This window comes from Armigeres subalbatus, chromosome 1 (assembly GCF_024139115.2).
Source record: "Armigeres subalbatus isolate Guangzhou_Male chromosome 1, GZ_Asu_2, whole genome shotgun sequence".
NCBI lineage: Eukaryota > Metazoa > Arthropoda > Insecta > Diptera > Culicidae > Armigeres > Armigeres subalbatus.
The window spans coordinates 164,619,850-164,644,821 of record NC_085139.1 but is presented as its reverse complement, the minus strand read 5'-3'; the positions used below and the strand labels follow the sequence as shown (position 1 = coordinate 164,644,821).

The window sequence follows — 24,972 nt, the reverse complement described above, 5'->3', positions numbered from 1 at the left end:
CAATCACATGGATCAAATGCGAAGAGACTCGTCACGTAATCTCGTAGTGTTGAGGTTTCTTAATTTGGTTGTGTACACAGATAAAAATATGTTGTGATTTTAAATGTATTTTCATGCACATATTTGGAGCATGCAAATAAACGTAACATTCAATCGATCTCACTATTCTTTTAAATCGAAATAAATGTAAACGGTGCTTGCTTGTAAAATTCAATCAAATTTTATTGAATTTCGAATGCTAATTCGTTTGATGGGACAAGTTGTAATTTTACACGTCGTTGAATTTTCAAAACTATTTGCTGTGTAGTTGGCTGAGTTCACTATATTCAATCCAATTTCACAACAGTGAACCTACTGTTGAATATTGTCTACAATTACAATGTACAATTGCATATGTGTTGATCCTACCACTTTTTTCCTAATTGCTTCTAAAAAGTATTATAAGTATAGGCCTGAAGAGAATTGTTGAGTTTGTAAAACTAATTTCTATATCCAATAGAATGTAGAAATTAGTTTTTCGAATACTAGTAGATACCTTCAGACTTGCATGCGTGGTAGAGCCTGTACCGTACCTACTTGTAGGTCTGATATAACTCGATAGTAGTTCTTTCGTTCTTTTATCTCGAGACTTCGTCTGATTCAGATCGCTCGTAAGCTTGTAATTTTTCAGAAGAAAAATTTTCCATTTCATAATGGCTACCAATTCCAACCCGGTGATTGAGCAAGGTGTGCTTAACCAAGCTGTTGAGAATATCTCTGATTGTAAGGGTACACCGTCTTTCAACGAAGAGGATATTGCTGACCAAATTGAATCTGCAAGTTGTGGAAATAGTGGTTTGTGTGATGATCCGCAGGGGCTCGTACCCATTGCAAGTGTTGGTGGTCAGACTTCATCAGTCGTTTTGGAAGCCGCAGCCAACTCTCTTACTTCTGGTGTTGAGAGGGTTCCAAATGCAGCTGGTTATCGGATTCAAATTCGTCTAGTGACCGGTAATTTTTCAACTGCATTGAAGAACGCCTTGATTCGGGATTTGAATTCATACCTTTTTTCAATACCAGCTGGCTCATTTATTCCGAGTTTTGGTGGGTCGGGTCTCAGATTCGGAGCTGTTTGGTTTGCACCTGACAACGCCGAAAGTTGTGACTGGCTTAAACAAAAACTCGCCTCAATAAACGAGAAAGCTGGTGTGTTTCAGTTCAGAATTGAACCTTTCTCATTATATCAAACCAAAGTTTGTATGCATATACCCTGGGATTCGAGGGAAAACCTGAAGCACGTTGACATTTTACGACGACTACGGTATCAAAATCCTTCAACTCCAGTGGAGTATTGGAGGATTGTTAAGTCAAAGGCGATTAGTGATGATAATTATTTAATCGTCTGTTGCATTGATGACACTTCTCTGAAGCTACTGAAAAATAACAATTTCAGGATGAATTATGCATTCGGTAAGGTGTTTGCCAAAATACTTCAACAGAGTCAGTCTGGACAACCAAAGATGTAGTGAGTTTTCGTGACAGTTTGGTCTCTTCATATGGTTATTCGTCTCTCAAAGCTCTATGCTTCTTTCCAGAATTATTCTGCTTAAATTCCACTTGGGAAATTTGTGTCTCCCGGAGATCACATCTGAGCTTCAGGCTCTAAATACGCTCGAGCGTTTTAAACCGTCCTTTATGGGACTATAAATCCTTATTATCACACCTTTCTCCTTTCCTTTATTCCCTTCTATCCCTCAGGTAAAATGATGATATAGGCTATAATAGTGCGAGGCAAAAATCTCCCATTCGCGGGGAACGTGCCGCCTGAGCCGACGTTCTGATACCTGATACCTGATGGTGCCTCAAATAGTTTTGATTCCAAATATTTTTGTGTCGGGTGCATTCGTTGATAGTCCTGCTTCATCTTTCTAGAACATTGTTACCATTAAAAACGTTCATCGATTCATCGGCAGCCATAGTACCCACTTACCCCGTATTTTCACTTGCCCCGGGGTACCTTATATTATGGATATATCTGAATACATATCCATGCTTGAAGCGACGAAAAAAGCTAGAGTTGTGACTGTAGATCGCAAGTTCTGAACTCAAGGACGGTTTGGATGATCTAGTACAGCGGTTCTCAACATTTTTCATGATAGGTACCCCTTCGAATTTTACCATTCATTGAGGTACCCCCTATTGTTTATCGCTGTAAATGAAAATAAACATAGATACATAATACGGAAAACGGACATGGAAATAAAGCAATATATGACTCTCCAAAATGTTGTCTGAAATCTTTGTTATTCTGTGATACTCTGCAATTCAAATTAAATTTATACATCAAGTTTCCTATAAGACGTGGATGACCTTTGGAGGCTTCCGAGCTTCTTGAAAGTTTGCTTCCGCGCATCGTGAAAGGAACCTTCCGAGCCTCTTGAATGGAGGCTATAGAGCCTCTTGAAAGGAAGCTTCTTTGTCTTCTTCAAAAAAGAATTTGATCTTCTTGAAAGGAGGCTTCCGAGCCTCTTTAAAGGACATTTTCGAGCCTTTTGAAAAGAGACTTCTGAATCTCTAGAAAAATGGCTTCCAACTCCTCTTGAAAAGAGGTTTCCAACCCTCTAGAAAGGAGGCTTCCGAGCCTTTTGAAAAGCTTCCGAGCCTATTGAAAAAGGCTTCCGAGCTACTTGAAAGGAAACTTCTGAACTTCTTGTTAGGGTGCTTCCGAGCTTTTTGAAAGAAGGCTTCCGAGCCTCTTGAAAGGAGGCTTCCAGGCCTCTAGAAAAGAGGCTTCCAATCTTCTATAAAGGAGGCTTCCAAGCCTTTTGAAAGGAGGATTCCGATCCTCTTGAAAAAAGGCTACTTGAAAGGAAGCTTCTGAGCTTCTTGTTAGGGTGCTTCCGAGCTTTTTGAAAGAAGGCTTCCGACCCTCTTCAAAGGAGGCTTCCAAGCCTCTAGAAAAAAAGCTTCCGAGCCTTTAAAAAATCGGCTTCCGAGCCTCTTGAAATGAGGCTTCCAAATCTCTATAAAGGAGGCTTCCAAACCTTTTGAAAAAAGGTTTCCGACCCCCTTCAAAAAAGGCTTTTGAGCCTTTTGAAAATCGGCTTCTGAGCCTCTTTAAAATAGGCTTCCGTACTTCTTGAAAGGAGGCTTCCAAGCCTTTAGAAAGGAGGCTTTTTCAAACCTTTTGAAAAAAGATTTCCGACCCTCTTCAAAAGAGGCTTCCAAGCTTCTTGAAAAGAGGCTTACGAGCTTTTTGAAAATCAGCATCCAAGCCTCTTCTGAATAGGCTTCCGTATTATAGGTGGCTTTCGAGCATCTTTAAAGAAGGCTTCCGAACCTGTAGAAAGAAGGCTTGCAAACCTCTATGAATGAGGCTTTCATGCCTCTAGAAAGGAAGCTTCCAAACCTTTTGAAAAAGGTTTTCGACCCTCTTCAAAGGAGGCTTCCGAGCCTTTTGCAAATCGACTTACAAGCCTCTTTAACCTTCCTAATGCATTAGGAAAAAGTTACACATTGTGCTTTGGGGTTCGTTTGGACCCAAGATTTCATCATGATCACAAAAACTCAAATTTCAACCGATTTTCGATCTTTAGACACCAAACGAAAGCTGTAGGTTTCTGGAATAAGCCCATAAGGTGAATCATCCAAATTGACCTCTCTAGTCGCCGGGGAACCTGTACTAAAGATGTACTGTTTGAGCTTCTCAATTTGGCAACTAATTATCGAATTTCGTGTTATGAAACATAAAATTGCTTGAATATATGTGCTTTGATGATCCCAACTGTATTTGCTATCTGTTATAAGTGATTTCTTGGTAATTTTATCCCTTGAGCGGTCATCGGAAAGCTCTATGGAAGATCCGGAAAATCCGTAAAATGGCCAGTTCCAAAAGTTCATCTCAGAGCTTTGCGATTTTTTCGTAGCAACCCATTCGGCGAATTGTGGTACAATCAGTAGTGAAAGTCTTCTGTGACCACCAAATGTCCTAGAAACGGTCCTACGGAAGATCTTGAACATACGCAAAAATAGCCATTTCCTAAAGTTCGTCCCAGAACTTCGAGATTGTTCCGTAATAATCTATCCTGGCGAATTATGATTTTTATTCTATTCTTTTCTATAATTCTATTCTATTCTTCTTCTCTTCTATATAATGAAAATGAAATGGTTTGTGTTCGTATCCGCATAACTCTAAAACGGCTGGATGGATTTTCTTCATTCCTTCAGCTGATATGTTCGTTTTGGTTTCCAACGGGTTTATATGATATTTCCCAATGTGGAAATCATAAGCAAAGTTGAGTGAATAGTAAAAAACTAAAACAAAGATTCGTATGAGAATTTCGCATAGGCAGTTCACAACACGCATTTAAGCCTACTATGCAGGATAACGTCTGCCGGGTCAACTAATCAGTAATAAAATCTTCTGTGACCCCCAAATGCTACAGAAACGATCCTTAGGAATATCCGTAAAATGACCAAATCCAAATCCAATCATCTCAGAGCTTCACGATTTGTTGGTAACCATTTATTCTGGCAAATTATGGATGCAATCAATAGGGAAAGTCTTCTGTGACCCTCAAACGGTTCTTCGAAAGATCTAGAACATCCGGAACTGGAACTGGCCACTTTCCAAAATCTCATCCCAGAGTTTCGCGGCTAATTCCGGAAAAAATCATCCCAGTGCTTTGCGATTTTTTCGTAGCAATCCATCCTGCCGAATTATGAGTGCAATCAGTCTTCCGTGACCCCCAAATGCTCCCGAAATGGCCCTTCGGAAGATCCGGAGTCACGTATGCTGAATTTCAAAAAATTGAGAATTTCAGAAATACTGAGATTTTTCGCGATTTATCCATAACCAACGACCAACGACGAAGGGTCTGTGCAATCCATTGTGAATGTCTTTTGCGACCCGCAAATGCTCCCGAAACGGTCCTCTGGAAGATCCTGAACATCCGTGAAAGTGGCCGATTCAAAAAATCATTCCAGAGCATCGCTTTTTTATTCTTAACCATCCATACGGGCGAATTGTGTGCGCAATAAATTGTATAAGTACTCCTTAAAGGAGGCTCCAGAGTCTCTTAAAAGGAGGCTTCCGAGTCTCCTAAAAGGAGGCCTCTTGTAAGAAGACTTCCAAGCATCTTGAAAGGAGGCTTCCTAGTGTCTTGAGAGGAGGCTTCTGAGACTTTCGAGAGAAGGTTTTCGAGTCTCTGGAAGCCTATTAAAAAACTCTGAAAAGGAAGTTAGCGAGTTTCTTGAAAAAAGGCTTTCAATCCTTTATCAACGAAGCTACTGAGCCAGGAAAAAGCCTTCATGCCTTTCAAATAGAGGCTTACAAACCTCTAGATTCTAGATTTTAGTCACTAAACTTTTTGTCCTTTAGATCTTTTGCTGCACAGCCCTTCATACACTATGCTGGTCGTTGTGGGCAGGATTCAATAAATTTTGATTTACTTATTGCCATGCATATTACATACCATACATAGTTTTGGAATCTAAAAATACATAATTATCAAAACTGTATCAATAAGTTTTATTGGAATTGTAATACATCTGCCATTACGTTTTTTGGTCCGAGGTACCCCTGGGGCCGGCAATGGTACCCCCAGGGGTACATGTACCCCAGGTTGAGAACCGCTGATCTAGTACATCCCGAAAAAATATGTTTCAACTTGTATTGTCAGTTCTCCATTTTTAATCACGAAAATAAATGGAACATATCAAATTTACTGTGTGATACCGCTTAGAAAAATTTGGGCCTGAAAGGGTTAAACAGATTGGAATCGGTAGAATACCGGTTCAAAGGTCAACCTTGGAAAATAAGCAAACCACATCAGGCTGTCCACAAAACAGGAAGACTCGAATTTCAAATTTTCAAACCTGCCGTGAAATTTACAAAATTGCCGTGAAATTTACAAAAAAATTCCCATAGAAATGGAAGAAAATTCCAATAATAATTTGTAATGCGTTTGTATGCCCATCCATACAATTTATCAATTAAATTCAATGTTTTTAGTTTAATTTCTTAACATTTCCATTTCACGCACACACTTTGAAATCGAGATTTTACAGCCTGAATTTCATTATCATAAAAATTACAAACATTGAATTTCTTCCACTGAATTTACTTCAAGGCATCGTAGTGCTTGAGTATAAAGGGCCCCACACACGCTCCGACGTGTTGTACAACTTCGACTCCGCCCCCATGAAATTTGGATCGGTCGGAGTGAAGTCGGAGCGTCTGTGGGAAAGTTGTACTGTCCAACAGTCGTACAACTTGTCAACAGACGATCCGACACGTTGGTGGCTTTGGTCCCGAATATTACAACCTTTTTCATGTGAAACTGACGCGATTTCTTTAGTGTGTCCCCAGCCCCCCTACAGTCAACGTAAGTTTAGCTAAGGAAAATTTCTCTTTTTTTAGGGGGATTTTTTATTTTAGTCATTTACAATCAGTTTCTTGAATTTCTCTGGGTAATTTAGAAAAGCGAATCATAGTGATAGTTTCACACAGTTTTGATGTGTAGTTTTTTCGTTTATATCAGTTAAAGCCATCATTATTAATTTATTTTATTTTTTCAATTGCAGGAAAAAACGAGCAGACAAAGTTGTTTGCTATGGGGAGCTGGGCTGCTTCGAAGAGACTGCATATCTGGAAATGCTTCCATCGTCACCGGAGGAAATCAACACAAAATTCTACGTTTATTCGGCCAAGCATCGGTAAGTGACAACTTGTTAATGTATGTTCGTGTGAATAACATGCTTCCTTCAATAGTGAAAACCCTGGCAGTGTATATAATTATACTATTCGCTTATTAGCAGTAAGAACCAGTAGTTGTTTTCCTCGGTGGATGCTGAAGGTCAATGACTTCAATGAGAGCACACCGGTCGTACTTGTCTGGTTGATCCTTAGCACAACCTGTTCTATTGATCACCGCAAATGATGGATGCTGCTCCCAAGGTGGCACCTTGGTTCAGATCATGCAGCCAATTGGTTTTGATATGCATTCATATGATCAATCAAAACAACGGTGATAATGATCTTTGGGGGATGAAACGGAATTAACGCGAGTTCGAAGATCTCTTGCAATTACGTAAAAAGTGTGAACGCATATCGCTGCCATTGAACTGAAGAAAGGACATTGACAGCCAAGAGTAGATGATCTGAAATGGCTGTGGCTGCAGTGCATCAACAGAGTAAATGTAACGCATTAATGCCTGTATGTACAATTGAACATCGAAAGCAATTATGATGGGGGCATCATGAACCGGCGGTAGTCATGCGTGAAGTGCAAGTTCGTGCACTTACTTTACTTCTCAAGGCAAATCAATCAGGAACCTTATAAGTGAATGTATTCTCTTTATCATATGCGAGTTTCGGCCTTAGGCTGCATATTTGCTTAATTGAAGTTAGCACATATAAAGTAGGATTTCCTATATTTCAGTTGAATTTTTAGATAACAGCGATTCTCAAGTTTTTACAGATCCCGACCGACACAAAGTATGGTGCCATGGCGTTCAATCAGTAGTAATTTTTTTTATTATTTCTTCTATTGGTCATATAGTTGGGCACGCGCTAGATAGGCTGCATCCCAATTGAAACGATGGTAATCGAGTGACAGTATTACGTCAACAGCTAGAAAATTGCTTTTCTCACAATTGGAAACAGTGATTTGTGTTCGCTGATTTAACAAACAAAAACCTCAATCGTACTATCGAAAGTTTTTCCCCAGATGTTCAAGTTTAACACGACAAAAAAATTAAGAAAGAGATCGACCAATATGATAATTGTCGTTGAATTATTTATTTCTTATTTAAAACGACAGAGAACCATAACCATAAGATCAAACGAATAAGCATAAATAAATTTAACATTTGTCAACCAAATCAGAATTAATTTAGGATGTTCATTTTCCGGATTTTAGTTCAACATAAATCGAATGGCAACTGCCGTTAGTTGAATTATATGCAAAATACCGACATCAAGCTGGAACAAATATTATTTTGTTCTCCTGTCACCGCCCCCTCGATTTTGTGTGGCTTCATTTTATTATTTGAGGAGGAATTCAAAATTTGGTTGGAAAAATGAATATAATGTTGAGCTTCAATCAATCAATCAATTTATCATTTTTTTTATTATTTACCACCCCTATTACTTGCCATGCCAGGTGATATTTTCAAATGTCTTCACAGTCGAGTAAAATGTCTTCAAATGTCTTCAATATTAAAATTATGATTATCAGTGAGAAATTTCAAAATAGGGGGGAAATGCTTATCTAATCTTCCGGTCAATTGCATCTCATAGTGCATATACTCCAGTATATACACGATTGTGATGCATCACTAGTGATTAGCACACGTTATTGTTTTATGTAGCGGGGGGAGGGGGTGTGGGGGGTCACGCATGGAACACATTTTTCAACGCGGGTGTCAGACGGCTGACCCATGCTCGACCAAAATAGTAAAATTTAGTTTGAATATTTTAATTTTGTTTGATTGTTTTTATTTTATTTTTATTCTTTTGCCATTAAATGATTAGAAGCTTATTTTTATCAAATAATGCAAAAATGTTGTATAGAACAGTTTAGGAAGTCCCCGATTCGGTGCATTGTTGCACTGTCGTGTGGAGCAAAGTTGTCCCGTGTCGTTTATTGGTATGTAGGTATGTAGTTCTCGCATCTATGACGCCTTTGCTTGAACAAATCATTTTGTATAAAGGCTGGACATGTTAATAATTCATTCAAATTCTCAAATCTTTTGGGAGATACTTCTGGAGGCTGTCAAGGCTATGGGAGGGACATTGTCTACGAGTGGCAGTGGCGGCTGTGCTCAGGCGGCAGTATGATGAAAGCAGTTTCGGGACTTCAGGACTGACACTTTTACGTGGTGTGTTACGGGGTAAGATCTACCACGGTTACATAGTCAGCTACAGGCAAATCCTGACCCAACGAATACCTTCCTCATCCAACTCCGTGGTACTTATGAGGGTGTCGCTAAGTCGGTGGCCTCTCGTTAAGTAAGTACCACATCAACACTTCCTACCTCTCCCTAGTTACGGTGAAGATGGGCGTGGCCGGGAGTAGTAATCCTCATGCTTTTGTTATTTTTTCTAAGACTGGAATCAAGGACCACTCCCCTTCTTGATTTCTGATAGCATTCTAGATAAGGATCTCAAAAGTAAAACATGAGTATCACTAGTGTCCAATCTACTAATTACACCGTAACAATGCTAATGCTATGCTATGCTAATGCTCTCATCGATAGCAAGAAAAGTTTTTAATTTGATGTCACAGTAAGATTTTTCTGCTGTAGATTTTGATCTTTTAACCGTTAAAACGACCAAAAGAATATCAACTTGAGTTAATAAAATTAGGCAATTTCTCAACAACAAAATTAGTTATCGATTTGCTCTCAAGCTTTGCTCGGGAACTCAACCGTTTCTATCTCTACAAACAATTCTCTAATACATAGGTTCCATAGCAGTCGCTAGAGCCGGAAGCGGACAACAAGCCGCTCCACATTCTCTTCCTCTATATTCTATTCTCTCACAAGTTCAATACCCTGAAACTGAACTGTTTCGGACCCCTTATGGGTCTGAAGCAGAGGAAGGGACACTCGAGCCTACCAGTCAGTTAATGGAAAGGTCCGTTGAGATAAAGGGTCTATTTTGTTAAGAAAATTATTTTGAGCTTTTTAGTGGAATGTCTTCACTTGTCATAAGACGAGTTTGTACAATCCCCTTGAATTCCACCACTTAATTGTATCTTGACAGATACGTCAATTTCTGACGGAACAACATTCAACAACTTCAGGAGGAATTTCAGGAGGAACTCCTGGATGAAATTAAGAAGGAATTCCTGTAGAAACTTCAGATTGAATTCCTGAAGGATTTTCCTGATGAATTCCTGTGCGATATTCCTGAGGAATTACTGAATGAATTTCTGGTGGAATTCCTGAAAAGAATTCTGAAGAAACTTCGGGCGGAATTTTTGGAGGAAGTTCAGGATGAATTCTTAAGAACTGGAAGAATACTTAAGAACATGGAACTTCTTGAGGTATTGCTGCAGAAATTTCCGAAAGAAATCCAGGAGAAAATAACAGAGAAATTCTAGAATATACTTCAAGAGGCATTCTTGGAGAAACTTTCGGCAACATTCTTGGAGAATCTTCCAAAGGAATTCCTGGAGAAACTTCCGAAGGAATTCATTGAGGAACGTTCGGAAAAAATCCTGGAAGAACTGCTGGAGAAATTCGTGAAGGAACTCCAGGAGGAATTTCTGGAGGAACTTCCAAAGCAATTCTTGGATGAACTTTCGCAAGAATTTTTGGACGAACTTACGGAGGAGGTCCTAGAGAAAATTCTAAAGGAATTCCTGGATCATTTTTTGGACAAATCCTTGAAACTTCCGGACAAATTTCTGGAGGAACTTTAGGAGGAATTTTAAAAAGAATTACAGAACGTTTTTTTTTTTGAGGAATACATAGAAGAATTCTCAGGTTTTGTCTCAATTGGAGAACTAAAATTAAAAGTTCGAAAATACAAAAATCACCCGGTCATAAGAATGGCTGGTGCTACCTAGCAATACATTAATTTTTTTGCGATATCTGTCAAAAGCAATCTTCCTTTGCTAGCAGGGCTATTCGATAATTATTGAAATGTCACTTTTAAGTTTGATTTCAGCTCAATTCTCCAAATGAGACAGACCCTCCTAGAAAATCCTCCAATGTTCAAAACTATTTCTAGAAGAATTACAAAGGAATCCAAGGAAGAAATTAATTAGAGTGTGTAACAAGTTTCCTCTGATTTTTTTATTGAGGTGGAATTTTACATCAGATTTCTGTGGATTTTTTTCTAATTTCTTTTAAGAAAATTTACCGCGGAAATTCTTAGAAATATTCATTCACGAACAATTTCAATTTCTTGTCGACATCTTCTCGCAAGAACTTGTCAGAAAAAAAACTTGTCGAAATTAAGAAGAATTTCCCGTTCAAATTTTGGAGGGTTTTCTTTATTTCTCCATTCGTAAATTATCATAAAGTTCGACGATTGTACGTTGTAATTTGATTTCTTTTGAATTTAGACGAGACATTCCTCATAATTTTCATCATAAATACTTCTTTTTTTATACGAAACATTGTTCTTAATTTTCACTGAAAATTCTTTTAAAAATCCACGGGAAATTCAAAGAGTTTCACAAAATCTATTCTCATTCTCGATGGATATTCAGGAAATGTCGAAAAGATCACATGAATTCAGAAGAAATCTAGAAAAAAAACTTGCCGTTTAAAATAAACGTTCCGATTTAATGAACGAAAAAAGCTTTTTAAAGGCCGATTCTTCAACTATAGCATCATCAACGGACGTCAAAATCATCATCGGTGACATGAACGCTCAAGTAGGAAGGGAGGAAATGTATAGACCAATCATCGGACCGGATAGCCTGCATACCGTACCGAACGACAACGGCCAACGCTGCATAAACTTTGCAGCCTCCCGCGGAATGGCACTTTCTTCCCCCGTAAGAATATCCACAAGGCCACATGGAAATCACCTAATCAAGTAACGGAAAACCAAATCGACCACGTTCTAATCGACGGTAAATTCTTCTACGACATCACGAACGTGAGAATATTGAATCCGACCACTATCTCGTTGCAGTATGTCTGCGCTCAAAACTCTCGACGGTGTACAACACGCGTCGGAATCGTCCTTACTTACTTACTTATGGATCCTGTACACCTCCGGTGGTGCAAAGGGCCGACTTGAAAGATCTCCATCCTGAGCGATGCCCGGCTATCGCTTTAACCTGTTGCCAGGTTAAATTTCGGTCGACTTCTTTTATTTCTTTATTGAGGCTTCGCCGCCATGAGCCTCTGGGTCTGCCTCTGCTGCGATGTCCCGCTGGGTTCCAGTCTAATGCTTGCTTACAGATTTAGTTTCCGCCCCTACGTAGAGTGTGGCCGACCCAGCCCCACTTCCGATCCCGAATTTCTGTTGCTATCGGCCTCTGGTGACAACGACGATGGAGCTCGTTGTTTGAGATCCAGTTGTGAGGCCACCAGGCCCGAATTATATACCGCAGGCATCTGTTAATGAACACCTGCAGCCGTTGAGTGTTCTCCACTGATACACACCATGTTTCGCTAGCGTATAACAGCACAGATTTCACGTTAGAGTTGAAAATTCGTATTTTGGTGCGTTCACTTATCTGCCTGTTTTTCCAGATATTTCTTAAACTCGCAAAGGCAGCCCTTGCTTTCTTGATCCGTGCGCCTATGTCGATCTTGGTACCGCCGTCTGACGCCATTTGGCTACCAAGATATTGGAAGCTTTCAACATTCTCCACTGGTTGCCCGGCTACTGTGAAACTGGAAGGAGTCACCGTGTTTACATCCAACGATTTGGTTTTGTTGACGTTGATGACTAAACCTGCCGAGGAGGAGCGATCGGCAAGGTCGTTGAGCTTACTCTGCATATCAGAGCGCCGTTGCGCGAGTAGTGCAACGTCATCCGCCAATTCGAAGTCGTTTAGGTGCTCCATGGTTATAGGCTGCCATAACAGCCCGCGGTTTGGTTCACGGTCAATCGCATCTACCAGAATCTCATCGATTACGATGAGGAACAGTAACAGTGATAGAATACATCCTTGCCTCCACACCAGCTACGACCGGATAGGGTCGGACAGGACCCCATTGTGCAGCACTCTACACGAAAAGGCCTCGTACTGTGCTTCGATGAGGCCGATGATTTTCTCAGGAACTCCTTGCGTCTCATGGCGCCCCACATATTCTCGTGATTGAGACGGTCGAAAGCTTTTCGTAGTCAATGAATACCAAGTAAAGGGACTCTTGGAATTCGTTGACCTGCTCCAAAATGATGCGGAGCGTGACAATATGGTCCACACAGGATCTTCCGGCACGGAATCCGGCTTGCTGCCGCCGGAGAGTCGCATCGATCTTCTCCTGAATCCGGGCTAGGATAATTTTGCACAGAACTTTGAGAACGGTACACAGCAACATAATGCCTCGCCAGTTATCGCATACAGTCAGGTCACCCTTTTGGGCACCTTCACTAAGATACCTTGCATCCAGTCGACCGGGAAAGTTGCGGTGTCCCAGATATTACGAAATAAACGATGCAGTAGTTGAGCGGATGTCATGGGGTCAGCTTTGAGCATCTCGGCTGATATGCGGTCGACCCTGGGGCTTTATTCGATTTCATGCTTTGGATGGCTGTTTGAATCTCTAGCAGTGATGGAGCTTCGGTATTGACACGTGTTATACGTCGGATCCTAGGCAGATCATGCCGAGGTGGTGATGGCCTGGTTGGCACTTGAAAAAGTTGTTCGAAGTGCTCGAACCAGCGTTTCAGCTGGTCAGTTGGGTCGGTCAATAACTGATCATTCGCGTCTTTCACAGGCATCGTTGCATTCATCTTCGCCCCGCTTAAGCGTCGTGAGATATCGTAGAGGAGGCGAATGTCCCCGGTTGCGGCGGCTCTCTCTCCTTCGTCGGCCAGAGAGTCTGCCCACGCTCGCTTGTCCCGTCAACATGAGCGTTTTACTTCCTTCTCAAGAGCCGTGTATCGTTGACGGGCTAAGACTTTGGCTCCTCTGGTTTTCGATCGCTCTATCGCGGCTTTGGCTTCTCTTCGCTCCTCTATCTTCCTCCAGGTCTCATCGGTGATCCATTGTTTTCTCTGGGTGCGTAGTTCACCCAGATTGTTCTCGCTGGTGGCGATGAAGGCATTCTTGATGGCGGTCCATTGGTCTTCCACGCTGTCACCTTCCGGAATATCTGCAGCACGCGTCTCCAGTTCTTCAACGAAGGACCGTTTCACCGTGGCATCTTCCAGTCGGCGTGTGTTGAATCGTCGTCCAATTCTTTCCTCCTGCCGACGAATCCGCGCAATGCGCAGGCGTATTTCGCCGATGAGGAGGTGATGATCAGACGCGATATCGGCACTACGTTTATTCCGTACATCAAGAAGGCTCCGTTTCCATTTTCGGCTGATGCAGATGTGGTCGATTTGATTTTCTGTAAAGCCGTCACGGGAGACCCACGTGACCTTGTGAACCGGTCGATGAGGGAAGAGCGATCCTTCAACTACCATGTCGTTATTACCACAAAATTCTGCGAACAGCTCTCCGTTTTCGCTCATTTCTCCGAGACCATGGCGTCCCATAATGCGCTCATGGTTCGAGTTGTCGGATCCGATCTTCGCATTGAAGTCGCCCAAACAGATCTTGATATCACCCTTCAGAATTCTATCTACGACGGCATTGAGTTGACTGTAGAAGTTCTCTTTGTCTTGCAGATCGGCAGCATCGGTTGGCGCATAACATTGGATTATAGTAAGGTTTCGGACCCGTGTTCTAAATCTGGCAACGATTATCCTTTCACTTATAGGTTCCCACTTCATAAGCGCAGAGTGTGCCTGAGCGCTTAGTAGGAAGCCAACTCCGCGATGCCGGGGAGCGTGTTCACCTCGTAAACCAGAGTATAGCAGAACTTGTCCCGACGGCGTTCTGTGTTCTCCAAAGTTTGGCCAACGGACTTCACTCAGTCCCAGGATCTCAAGCTTCATACGGCGTGCCTCATTGGCAAGTTGTGCCAATTTACCCTGCTGGGCTAGGGTTAAAACGTTCCATGTTCCTATTCGTGTCCGTTGTCGGAATCGTCCGCCGCGACTAAACATTGGGCGGCTACAAGACGGTAGACTAGCCCAAGACTTCGCGCAGCAGCAGGAAGTGGCACTCTCAACGGAAGAGTAGCTAGGCGCAGCATCTCTTGAAGATTGCTTCAGATATTCGATCCGCCATTGGAAGCACCGCAACCGCTGCACTAGGCACGGTGGCCCCGGATCAGAGAAAAGACTGGTATGACGGCGAATGTGAGCAGTTAGTTGAAGAGAAGAATGCAGCATGGGCGAGATTGCTGCAACACCGCACGAGGGCGAGCGAGGCACTATAAAAACGGGCGCGGAACAGACAAAACTCGATTTTTCGGAGAAAAAAATGCCAGCAGGAAGATCGAGACCGTGAAAAGACGGAGAAACTGCACCGCGCTAATAACGCACGAAAGTTCTATGAGAAGTTGAACCGTTCACGTAAGGGCCACGTGCCACATCCCGATATGTGTAAGGACATTTACGGGAACCTTCTTACAAACGAGCGAAGAGCACCTGAATGGCGATATGGCAGACAACGGTGGCGGTATGGTAATGAACCTAGGAGCACGCGCGCAGGACATGTGACTTCCGGCTCCGAATCTCCAGGAAATCCAGGAGGATATTGACCGGCTGAAAAACAACAAAGCCCCTGGGGTTGATCAACTACCAGGAGCGTTGTTTAAATACGAGGATGAGGCACTGGCTTGAGCATTGCACTGGATAATTACGAAGATTTGGGAGGATGAGGTTCTTCCGCAGGATCAGATGGAAGATATCGTGTGTCCCATCTTCAAAAATGGCAATAATCTTGATTGTAACAACTACCACGCAATCACATTGCTGAACACCGCCTACAAGGAACTCTCCCAAATGTTATGCCGTCGACTAGCACCAATTTCAAGGGAGTTCGTGGGGCAGTACCAGGCGGGATTTATGGGTGAAGGCTCTACCACAGACCAGGTGTTCGCCATACGTCAGGTATTGCAGAAATGCCGCGAATACAACGTGCCCACACAGCATCTATTTATCTACTTCAAAGCCGCATATAATACAATCGATCGGGACCAGCTATGGCAGCTAATGCACGAAAACGGATTTCGGATAAACTGATACGGTTGATCAAAGCGACGATGGATCGGGTGATGTACGTAGTTCGAGTTTCACGGGCATTCTCTAGTCCCTTCGAAACGCGCAGAGGGTTACGGCAAGGTGATGGTCTTTCGTGTCTGCTATTCAACATCGCTTTGGAGCGAGTAATACAAAGGGCAGGGATTGACACGAGTGGTACGATTTTCACGAAGTCCGTCCAGTTATTTGGTTTCGCCGACGACTTTGATATCATGGCACGTAACTTTGAGAGGATGGAGGAAGCCTACATCAGACTGAAAAGCGAACCTAAACGGATTGGACTTGTCATCAACACGTCGAAGACGAAGTACATGATAGGAAGAGGCTCAAGAGAGGTCAATGTAAGCCACCCACCATGATTTTCTATCGGTGGTGACGAAGTCGAGGTAGTTGAAGAATTCGTGTACTTGGGCTCATTGGTGACCGCCGATAAAGATACCAGCAGAGAAATTCGGAGACGCATCATGGCAGGAAATCGTACGTACTTTGGACTCCGCAAAACGCTCCGATCGAATAGAGTTTGCCGCCGTACCAAACTGACAATCTACAAAATGCTTATTAGACCAGTAGTTCTCTACGGACACGAGACCTGGACGATACTCGTGGACGACCAACGCGCACTGAGAGTTTTTGAAAGGAAAGTGCTGCGCACAATCTATGAGGTGCAGATGGCGGATGGTACGTGGAGGAGGCGAATGTACCACGAATTGCATCAATTGTTGAGAGAACCATCCTTAGTTCACACCGCGAAAATCGGAAGGCTGCGGTGGGCCGAGCACGTAGCCAGAATTTCGGACAGTAATCCGGTGAAAATGGTTCGCGACAACGATCCGACGGGAACAAGAAAGCGAGGTGCACAGCGGGCAAGATGGATCGATCAGGTGGAGGACGATTTGCGGACCCCTGCAGACTGCATGGTTGGTGAAGTGCAGCTATGGACCGAGCTGAATGGAGAAAACTTTTATGTATTGCACAGGCCATTCCGGCCTTAGTCTGGTAATAAATAATCTTTTTAAAGACACGAAGAAAACGCCGCCACCGTCAAGGAAAATTTAAACGAATGCTGCCTTCGGGATTTTTTTAAACAGTGCACAGCTCAAAGTTAAGTGCGTTTGACGTTATAAACCGGCTAGTGTAAATGTATTTTTAAGTTTGAGATTTTAATCCCGAGACAAAGAATATTTTAACATTTCTATAATTGCATATGAGAATTGCAGAATTTATAAGTGAGTAAAAAAATTGTATTTTATATTCGATGGCTTATTGATTGTCTTCAAATATCTTCAAATAAGAAGATAAGTCTTCAAATATTTTGAAAAATATTCAAAATGTCTTCACGAAATAAATGTCTTCACAGAGATTTAAATGTCTTCATGTTTTCAAATCTGGCATCTAATCGTAATCCGAAGACCAACATGTCACAGTAAATCTATATACATGAAAATGAACATCTGTCTGTCTGAACCATATAGACTCCGTAACTACTGAACCGATCGTCGTGGAAATGTATATGCAGAGATTTTTGGGGCCGGGGAAGGTTCTTAAGATGGTTCGAGACCCCTCCTCCTTTGGAGAGAGGGGCTCCCATACACATGAAACAGATATTTCTGCATAGCTCGAGAACTAATCAGAGAATAAATCATTTTTTGGCGAAACGATGTTCGTCGGATCTGCTAGTCTTGAGTGAAAACTAGACACTTCTTAGAGGACAATAATCAAAATGTCATCCGCCAATTCGAAGTCGTTTAGGTGCTCCATGGTTATAGGCTGCCATAACAGCCCGCGGTTTGGTTCACGGTCAATCGCATCTACCAGAATCTCATCGATTACGATGAGGAACAGTAACGGTGATAGAATACATCCTTGCCTCACACCAGCTACGACCCGGATAGGGTCGGACAGGACCCCATTGTGCAGCACTCTACACGAAAAGGCCTCGTACTGTGCTTCGATGAGGCCGATGATTTTCTCAGGAACTCCCTTGCGTCTCAGGGCGCCCACATATTCTCGTGATTGAGACGGTCGAAAGCTTTTTCGTAGTCAATGAATACCAAGTAAAGGGACTCTTGGAATTCGTTGACCTGCTCCAAAATGATGCGGAGCGTGACAATATGGTCCACACAGGATCTTCCGGCACGGAATCCGGCTTGCTGCCGCCGGAGAGTCGCATCGATCTTCTCCTGAATCCGGGCTAGGATAATTTTGCACAGAACTTTGAGAACGGTACACAGCAACATAATGCCTCGCCAGTTATCGCATACAGTCAGGTCACCCTTTTGGGCACCTTCACTAAGATACCTTGCATCCAGTCGACCGGGAAAGTTGCGGTGTCCCAGATATTACGAAATAAACGATGCAGTAGTTGAGCGGATGTCATGGGGTCAGCTTTGAGCATCTCGGCTGATATGCGGTCGACCCCTGGGGCTTTATTCGATTTCATGCTTTGGATGGCTGTTTGAATCTCTAGCAGTGATGGAGCTTCGGTATTGACACGTGTTATACGTCGGATCCTAGGCAGATCATGCCGAGGTGGTGATGGCCTGGTTGGCACTTGATGTTCGAAGTGCTCGAACCAGCGTTTCAGCTGGTCAGTTGGGTCGGTCAATAACTGATCATTCGCGTCTTTCACAGGCATCGTTGCATTCATCTTCGCCCCGCTTAAGCGTCGTGAGATATCGTAGAGGAGGCGAATGTCCCCGGTTGCGGCGGCTCTCTCTCCTTCGTCGGCCAGAGAGTCTGCCCACGCTCGCTTGTCCCGTCGACATGAGCGTTTTACTTCCTTCTCAAGAGCCGAGTATCGTTGACGGGCTAAGACTTAGGTTCGTCTGGTTTTTGATCGCTCTATCGCGGCTTTGGCTTCTCTTCGCTCCCCTATCTTCCTCCAGGTCTCATCGGTGACCCATTGTTTTTTTCTGGGTGCGCAGTTCACCCAGATTGTTCTCGCTGGTGGCGATGAAGGCATTCTTGATGGCGGTCCATTGGTCTCCCACGCTGCCACCTTCCGGAATATCTGCAGCACGCGTCTCCAGTTCTTCAACGAAGGACCGTTTCACCGTGGCATCTTCCAGTCGGCGTGTGTTGAATCGTCGTCCAATTCTTTCCTCCTGCCGACGAATCCGCGCAATGCGCAGGCGTATTTCGCCGATGAGGAGGTGATGATCAGACGCGATATCGGCACTACGTTTATTCCGTACATCAAGAAGGCTCCGTTTCCATTTTCGGCTGATGCAGATGTGGTCGATTTGATTTTCTGTAAAGCCGTCACGGGAGACCCACGTGACCTTGTGAACCGGTCGATGAGGAAGAGCGATCCCCGATCACCATGTCGTTATTACCACAAAATTCTGCGAACAGCTCTCCGTTTTCGCTCATTTCTCCGAGACCATGGCGTCCCATAATGCGCTCATGGTTCGAGTTGTCGGATCCGATCTTCGCATTGAAGTCGCCCAAACAGATCTTGATATCACCCTTCAGAATTCTATCTACGACGGCATTGAGTTGACTGTAGAAGTTCTCTTTGTCTTGCAGATCGGCAGCATCGGTTGGCGCATAACATTGGATTATAGTAAGGTTTCGGACCCGTGTTCTAAATCTGGCAACGATTATCCTTTCACTTAGTGTGCCTGAGCGCTTAGTAGGAAGCCAACTCCGCGATGCCGGGGAGCGTGTTCACCTCGTAAACCAGAGTATAGCAGAACTTGTCCCGACGGCGTTCTGTGTTCTCCAAAGTTTGGCCAACGGACTTCACTCAGTCCCAGGATCTCAAGCTTCATACGGCGTGCCTCATTGGCAAGTTGTGCCAATTTACCCTGCTGGGCTAGGGTTAAAACGTTCCATGTTCCTATTCGTGTCCGTTGTCGGAATCGTCCGCCGCGACTAAACATTGGGCGGCTACAAGACGGTAGACTAGCCCAAGACTTCGCGCAGCAGCAGGAAGTGGCACTCTCAACGGAAGAGTAGCTAGGCGCAGCATCTCTTGAAGATTGCTTCAGATATTCGATCCGCCATTGGAAGCACCGCAACCGCTGCACTAGGCACGGTGGCCCCGGATCAGAGAAAAGACTGGTATGACGGCGAATGTGAGCAGTTAGTTGAAGAGAAGAATGCAGCATGGGCGAGATTGCTGCAACACCGCACGAGGGCGAGCGAGGCACTATAAAAACGGGCGCGGAACAGACAAAACTCGATTTTCGGAGAAAAATGCCAGCAGGAAGATCGAGACCGTGAAAAGACGGAGAAACTGCACCGCGCTAATAACGCACGAAAGTTCTATGAGAAGTTGAACCGTTCACGTAAGGGCCACGTGCCACATCCCGATATGTGTAAGGACATTTACGGGAACCTTCTTACAAACGAGCGAAGAGCACCTGAATGGCGATATGGCAGACAACGGTGGCGGTATGGTAATGAACCTAGGAGCACGCGCGCAGGACATGTGACTTCCGGCTCCGAATCTCCAGGAAATCCAGGAGGATATCGGCCGGCTGAAAAACAACAAAGACCCTGGAGTTGACCAACTACCAGGAGAGTTGTTTAAACACGGTGATGAGGCACTGGCTTGAGCGCTACACTGGGTGATTACCAAGGTTTGGGAGGATGAGGTTCTGCCGCAGGAGTGGATGGAAGGTGTCGTGTGTCCCATCTACAAAAAGGGCGATAAGCTGGATTGTAGCAACTACCGCGCAATCACATTGCTGAACGCCGCCTACAAGGTACTCTCCCAAATTTTATGCCGTCGACTAGCACCAATTTCAAGGGAGTTCGTGGGGCAGTACCAGGCGGGATTTATGGGTGAACGCTCTACCACAGACCAGGTGTTCGCCATACGTCAGGTATTGCAGAAATGCCGCGAATACAACGTGCCCACACAGCATCTATTTATCTACTTCAAAGCCGCATATAATACAATCGATCGGGACCAGCTATGGCAGCTAATGCACGAAAACGGATTTCCGGATAAACTGATACGGTTGATCAAAGCGACGATGGATCGGGTGATGTACGTAGTTCGAGTTTCACGGGCATTCTCTAGTCCCTTCGAAACGCGCAGAGGGTTACGGCAAGGTGATGGTCTTTCGTGTCTGCTATTCAACATCGCTTTGGAGCGAGTAATACAAAGGGCAGGGATTGACACGAGTGGTACGATTTTCACGAAGTCCGTCCAGTTATTTGGTTTCGCCGACGACTTTGATATCATGGCACGTAACTTTGAGAGGATGGAGGAAGCCTACATCAGACTGAAAAGCGAACCTAAACGGATTGGACTTGTCATCAACACGTCGAAGACGAAGTACATGATAGGAAGAGGCTCAAGAGAGGTCAATGTAAGCCACCCACCATGATTTTCTATCGGTGGTGACGAAGTCGAGGTAGTTGAAGAATTCGTGTACTTGGGCTCATTGGTGACCGCCGATAAAGATACCAGCAGAGAAATTCGGAGACGCATCATGGCAGGAAATCGTACGTACTTTGGACTCCGCAAAACGCTCCGATCGAATAGAGTTTGCCGCCGTACCAAACTGACAATCTACAAAATGCTTATTAGACCAGTAGTTCTCTACGGACACGAGACCTGGACGATACTCGTGGACGACCAACGCGCACTGAGAGTTTTTGAAAGGAAAGTGCTGCGCACAATCTATGAGGTGCAGATGGCGGATGGTACGTGGAGGAGGCGAATGTACCACGAATTGCATCAATTGTTGAGAGAACCATCCTTAGTTCACACCGCGAAAATCGGAAGGCTGCGGTGGGCCGAGCACGTAGCCAGAATTTCGGACAGTAATCCGGTGAAAATGGTTCGCGACAACGATCCGACGGGAACAAGAAAGCGAGGTGCACAGCGGGCAAGATGGATCGATCAGGTGGAGGACGATTTGCGGACCCCCCGCAGACTGCATGGTTGGTGAAGTGCAGCTATGGACCGAGCTGAATGGAGAAAACTTTTATGTATTGCACAGGCCATTCCGGCCTTAGTCTGGTAATAAATAATCTTTTTAAAGACACGAAGAAAACGCCGCCACCGTCAAGGAAAATTTAAACGAATGCTGCCTTCGGGATTTTTTTAAACAGTGCACAGCTCAAAGTTAAGTGCGTTTGACGTTATAAACCGGCTAGTGTAAATGTATTTTTAAGTTTGAGATTTTAATCCGAGACAAAGAATATTTTAACATTTCTATAATTGCATATGAGAATTGCAGAATTTATAAGTGAGTAAAAAAATTGTATTTTATATTCGATGGCTTATTGATTGTCTTCAAATATCTTCAAATAAGAAGATAAGTCTTCAAATATTTTGAAAAATATTCAAAATGTCTTCACGAAATAAATGTCTTCACAGAGATTTAAATGTCTTCATGTTTTTCAAATCTGGCATCTAATCGTAATCCTAAGACCAACATGTCACAGTAAATCTATATACATGAAAATGAATATCTGTCTGTCTGAACCATATAGACTCCGTAACTACTGAACCGATCGTCGTGGAAATGTATATGCAGAGATTTTTGGGGCCGGGGAAGGTTCTTAAGATGGTTCGAGACCCCTCCTCCTTTGGAGAGAGGGGCTCCCATACACATGAAACAGATATTTCTGCATAGCTCGAGAACTAATCAGAGAATAAATCATTTTTTGGCGAAACGATGTTCGTCGGATCTGCTAGTCTTGAGTGAAAACTAGACACTTCTTAGAGGACAATAATCAAAATGTGAAAAATGGCACCCGAAATGTGGTGTCTTTTAGGTAGATTTGTTTCTAATTTTTGTCATTTTAATTTCAAAGCTTTCTACATTTCAATGATCGAAAAATCTTCCATCCAACTTATGAAAATGGTAAAAAAATAAATTTTAAAGTTATTTCATTAAACCTCTTTTTTTGTTATTGCCCACGGGATTACAGCTCCCATGGTAGCCGACCAGTAGATGGTAAAAGATTTATGTTACAGCAGAACAAACCTACTTATAAGGTAAAATAAGAAAAATGTAACAAAATTTATTCTATTTTTAACTAAAACGTTAATAAATATGTTTTCAGTTGAACAAAAATATAACTCAATGTGGTAGGATGTAGGTGATGAAAAAAAGAACAAAGCTATCACTGGTTGTGCTACAAGTACTGTTATTCGTATTAATTATTTCACATTTTGTTATAATCTTGTTCTGACGATCATGGAATTTTTTTCTTTATCCGGGACAGAGAATTTATAACCTGGTTGATCCGGCACACGTTGTCCTGCATAGCAGGCAAAAAATGCGTGTTGTGAACTGCGCATGGAAAAATTTCATTCGAATCTTGATTTTAGTTTTTTCACGATTTACTCAACCTTACTCGTGATTTTCGCATGAGGAAATATCATATAAACCCGTCGGAAACTATAACGAAAATATCTGCTGAAGAAATGAAGAAAATTCATCCAGCCGTTTATGAGTTATTCAGATACGAACACAAACCATTTCATTTTTTATATATAAAAGAAGAAGAAAAAGAAGAGGGAGAAGAAAAAGAAGAAGATGGTAATGATGAGAAGAAGATTCGCATTTTCAATATATTATCCAAGAAATAAACTAATAAAATTCCTAACAAAAATGAAATTGAAGTTATTTAACATCACCCAAGTAACATTCCAAGTTTTATAACGTTCTTGAAAACTATAATTTACTTTTCAAGAATGTTGTAAAACCCACATAAAATCAAAATGTTACTGGTTTTATACTATTTCGCCGAAGAACATTTCGCGGAGTTTATTTTTCGCGGTACGACTCTCCGAAACACATTTCCGCGAAATGCACCTCCAGACATTTCGCGGCATGTTTCACCGAAAGTCATCCCTCGGAATGCAATTTGGCGGAGTTCAGTTAGAATAATTATCATTAAAATGTTAATTAAATTCTTTTGAATTGTGATTTAAAGCAATGAAAGAAGGTAATGCTTCCTTTGAATGGCCGCATGCGTTCGATATAAGGCAAATAAAAAAACCTTCTTGAATAGACACTTTTGCTAGGTATAAAGCAAAGAAAAAAGGTAGTCCCTTCTATGAATTAACGCATCTGCCCGGTTTAAAGCAAAGGAGAAAGATAATGCATTATTTAAATGGATGCGTCTGTCCAGTATAAGGCGAAAGGAGTTGATAATGCCATCTTTAAAAGAACGCGTCTACCCGGTATAAGGCGAAGGGTTAGATAACGCCTTCTTTAAAAAGATGCGTCTTCTCGGTATGAGGCGATAATGGGTTTCCCTTCTTCAAAATCAGTCAATTGTTTCAAATGAAATCTGCCTTCTTTTAATCAAATGATGAAGTATCAATAAGAAAACACAATTATCCCGTTGACCAATTGGTTTATTGATTTTTCGATTGTGAAAAAACTGCGAATTATACTGGCAATTCCGAGCAAGAACGGGTACATACACCTAGTTCTCAATAAAAAGCGGATCTAAGAGGCGGAAATGATTTACTTACAGTAAGTGTGTCATGCCAGCAAAGAAAGAGTGAGTAATAAATTTGTATTTCCCAAATGTAGAAAGACACCCAAAGCCATAAAAAGGGTTAACTCAATGGCAATTCACACCATGTTATGGCCTGCCAGAATGATGTCTATATATGAACTCGTGAAAGTGCAAGTGGGCATACCCGCGCATCGTCCTAATTGAGATGCAACTTTTGCGCTTCGATCACACTTCACAACCTACAACACTAAAAGCAGGTGCTCCACTTCACACGTCGATGGTGCTAATAAGAACTGAACCCCGCTATTACATCTTACGTCATTATATTGTGTAAGGTCATGTATTTACACACGACACACTCTGAATGAATGTGTTTTGACGGTAATATTAGATAAGTGAGAAACACGGAAGTTATATGGGATAGCTTATAAACAAATTATCTAATCGTGGCTCTTATCGACTATGCAATTTCATTTAGAGCTGATTTGAAGAGCAACAGGAAAATTATTTGCTAGCACGGGTGATTCACGGTTTTCACAAAGTCTTAATTATATTGTCGGGCCGCCAATAAACGAATCATGCACGCATTAAATAAGTTGCGACATCTCATAACGGCAGATATTTCAATTTTATGAAAAACAAATTTCCGATTTTCTACCATCCACGGAATGCAAAGGAAATGTACCAGGTGATTCAGTTCAATCACCGTTTAGTCATTCTTTGGAGCCCACATTTTTATATCATTTGTTTAATTT

The 24,972-nt window shown here is 42.7% G+C and overlaps 1 protein-coding gene and 1 pseudogene across 1 annotated transcript in view; both read left to right on the top strand.

Annotated features, from left to right (window-relative positions):
* The window catches only part of LOC134205479 (cystathionine gamma-lyase-like), a 203,593-nt pseudogene that overhangs the window by 103,942 nt on the left and 74,679 nt on the right, over positions 1 to 24,972 (top strand).
* The window catches only part of LOC134205477 (uncharacterized), a 128,451-nt gene that overhangs the window by 69,715 nt on the left and 33,764 nt on the right, over positions 1 to 24,972 (top strand). Inside the window, exon 3 of the mRNA XM_062680752.1 lies at positions 6,565 to 6,696. Coding sequence (XP_062536736.1) covers positions 6,565 to 6,696 — 132 coding nt within the window. The remainder of the gene's footprint in view (positions 1 to 6,564; positions 6,697 to 24,972) is intronic.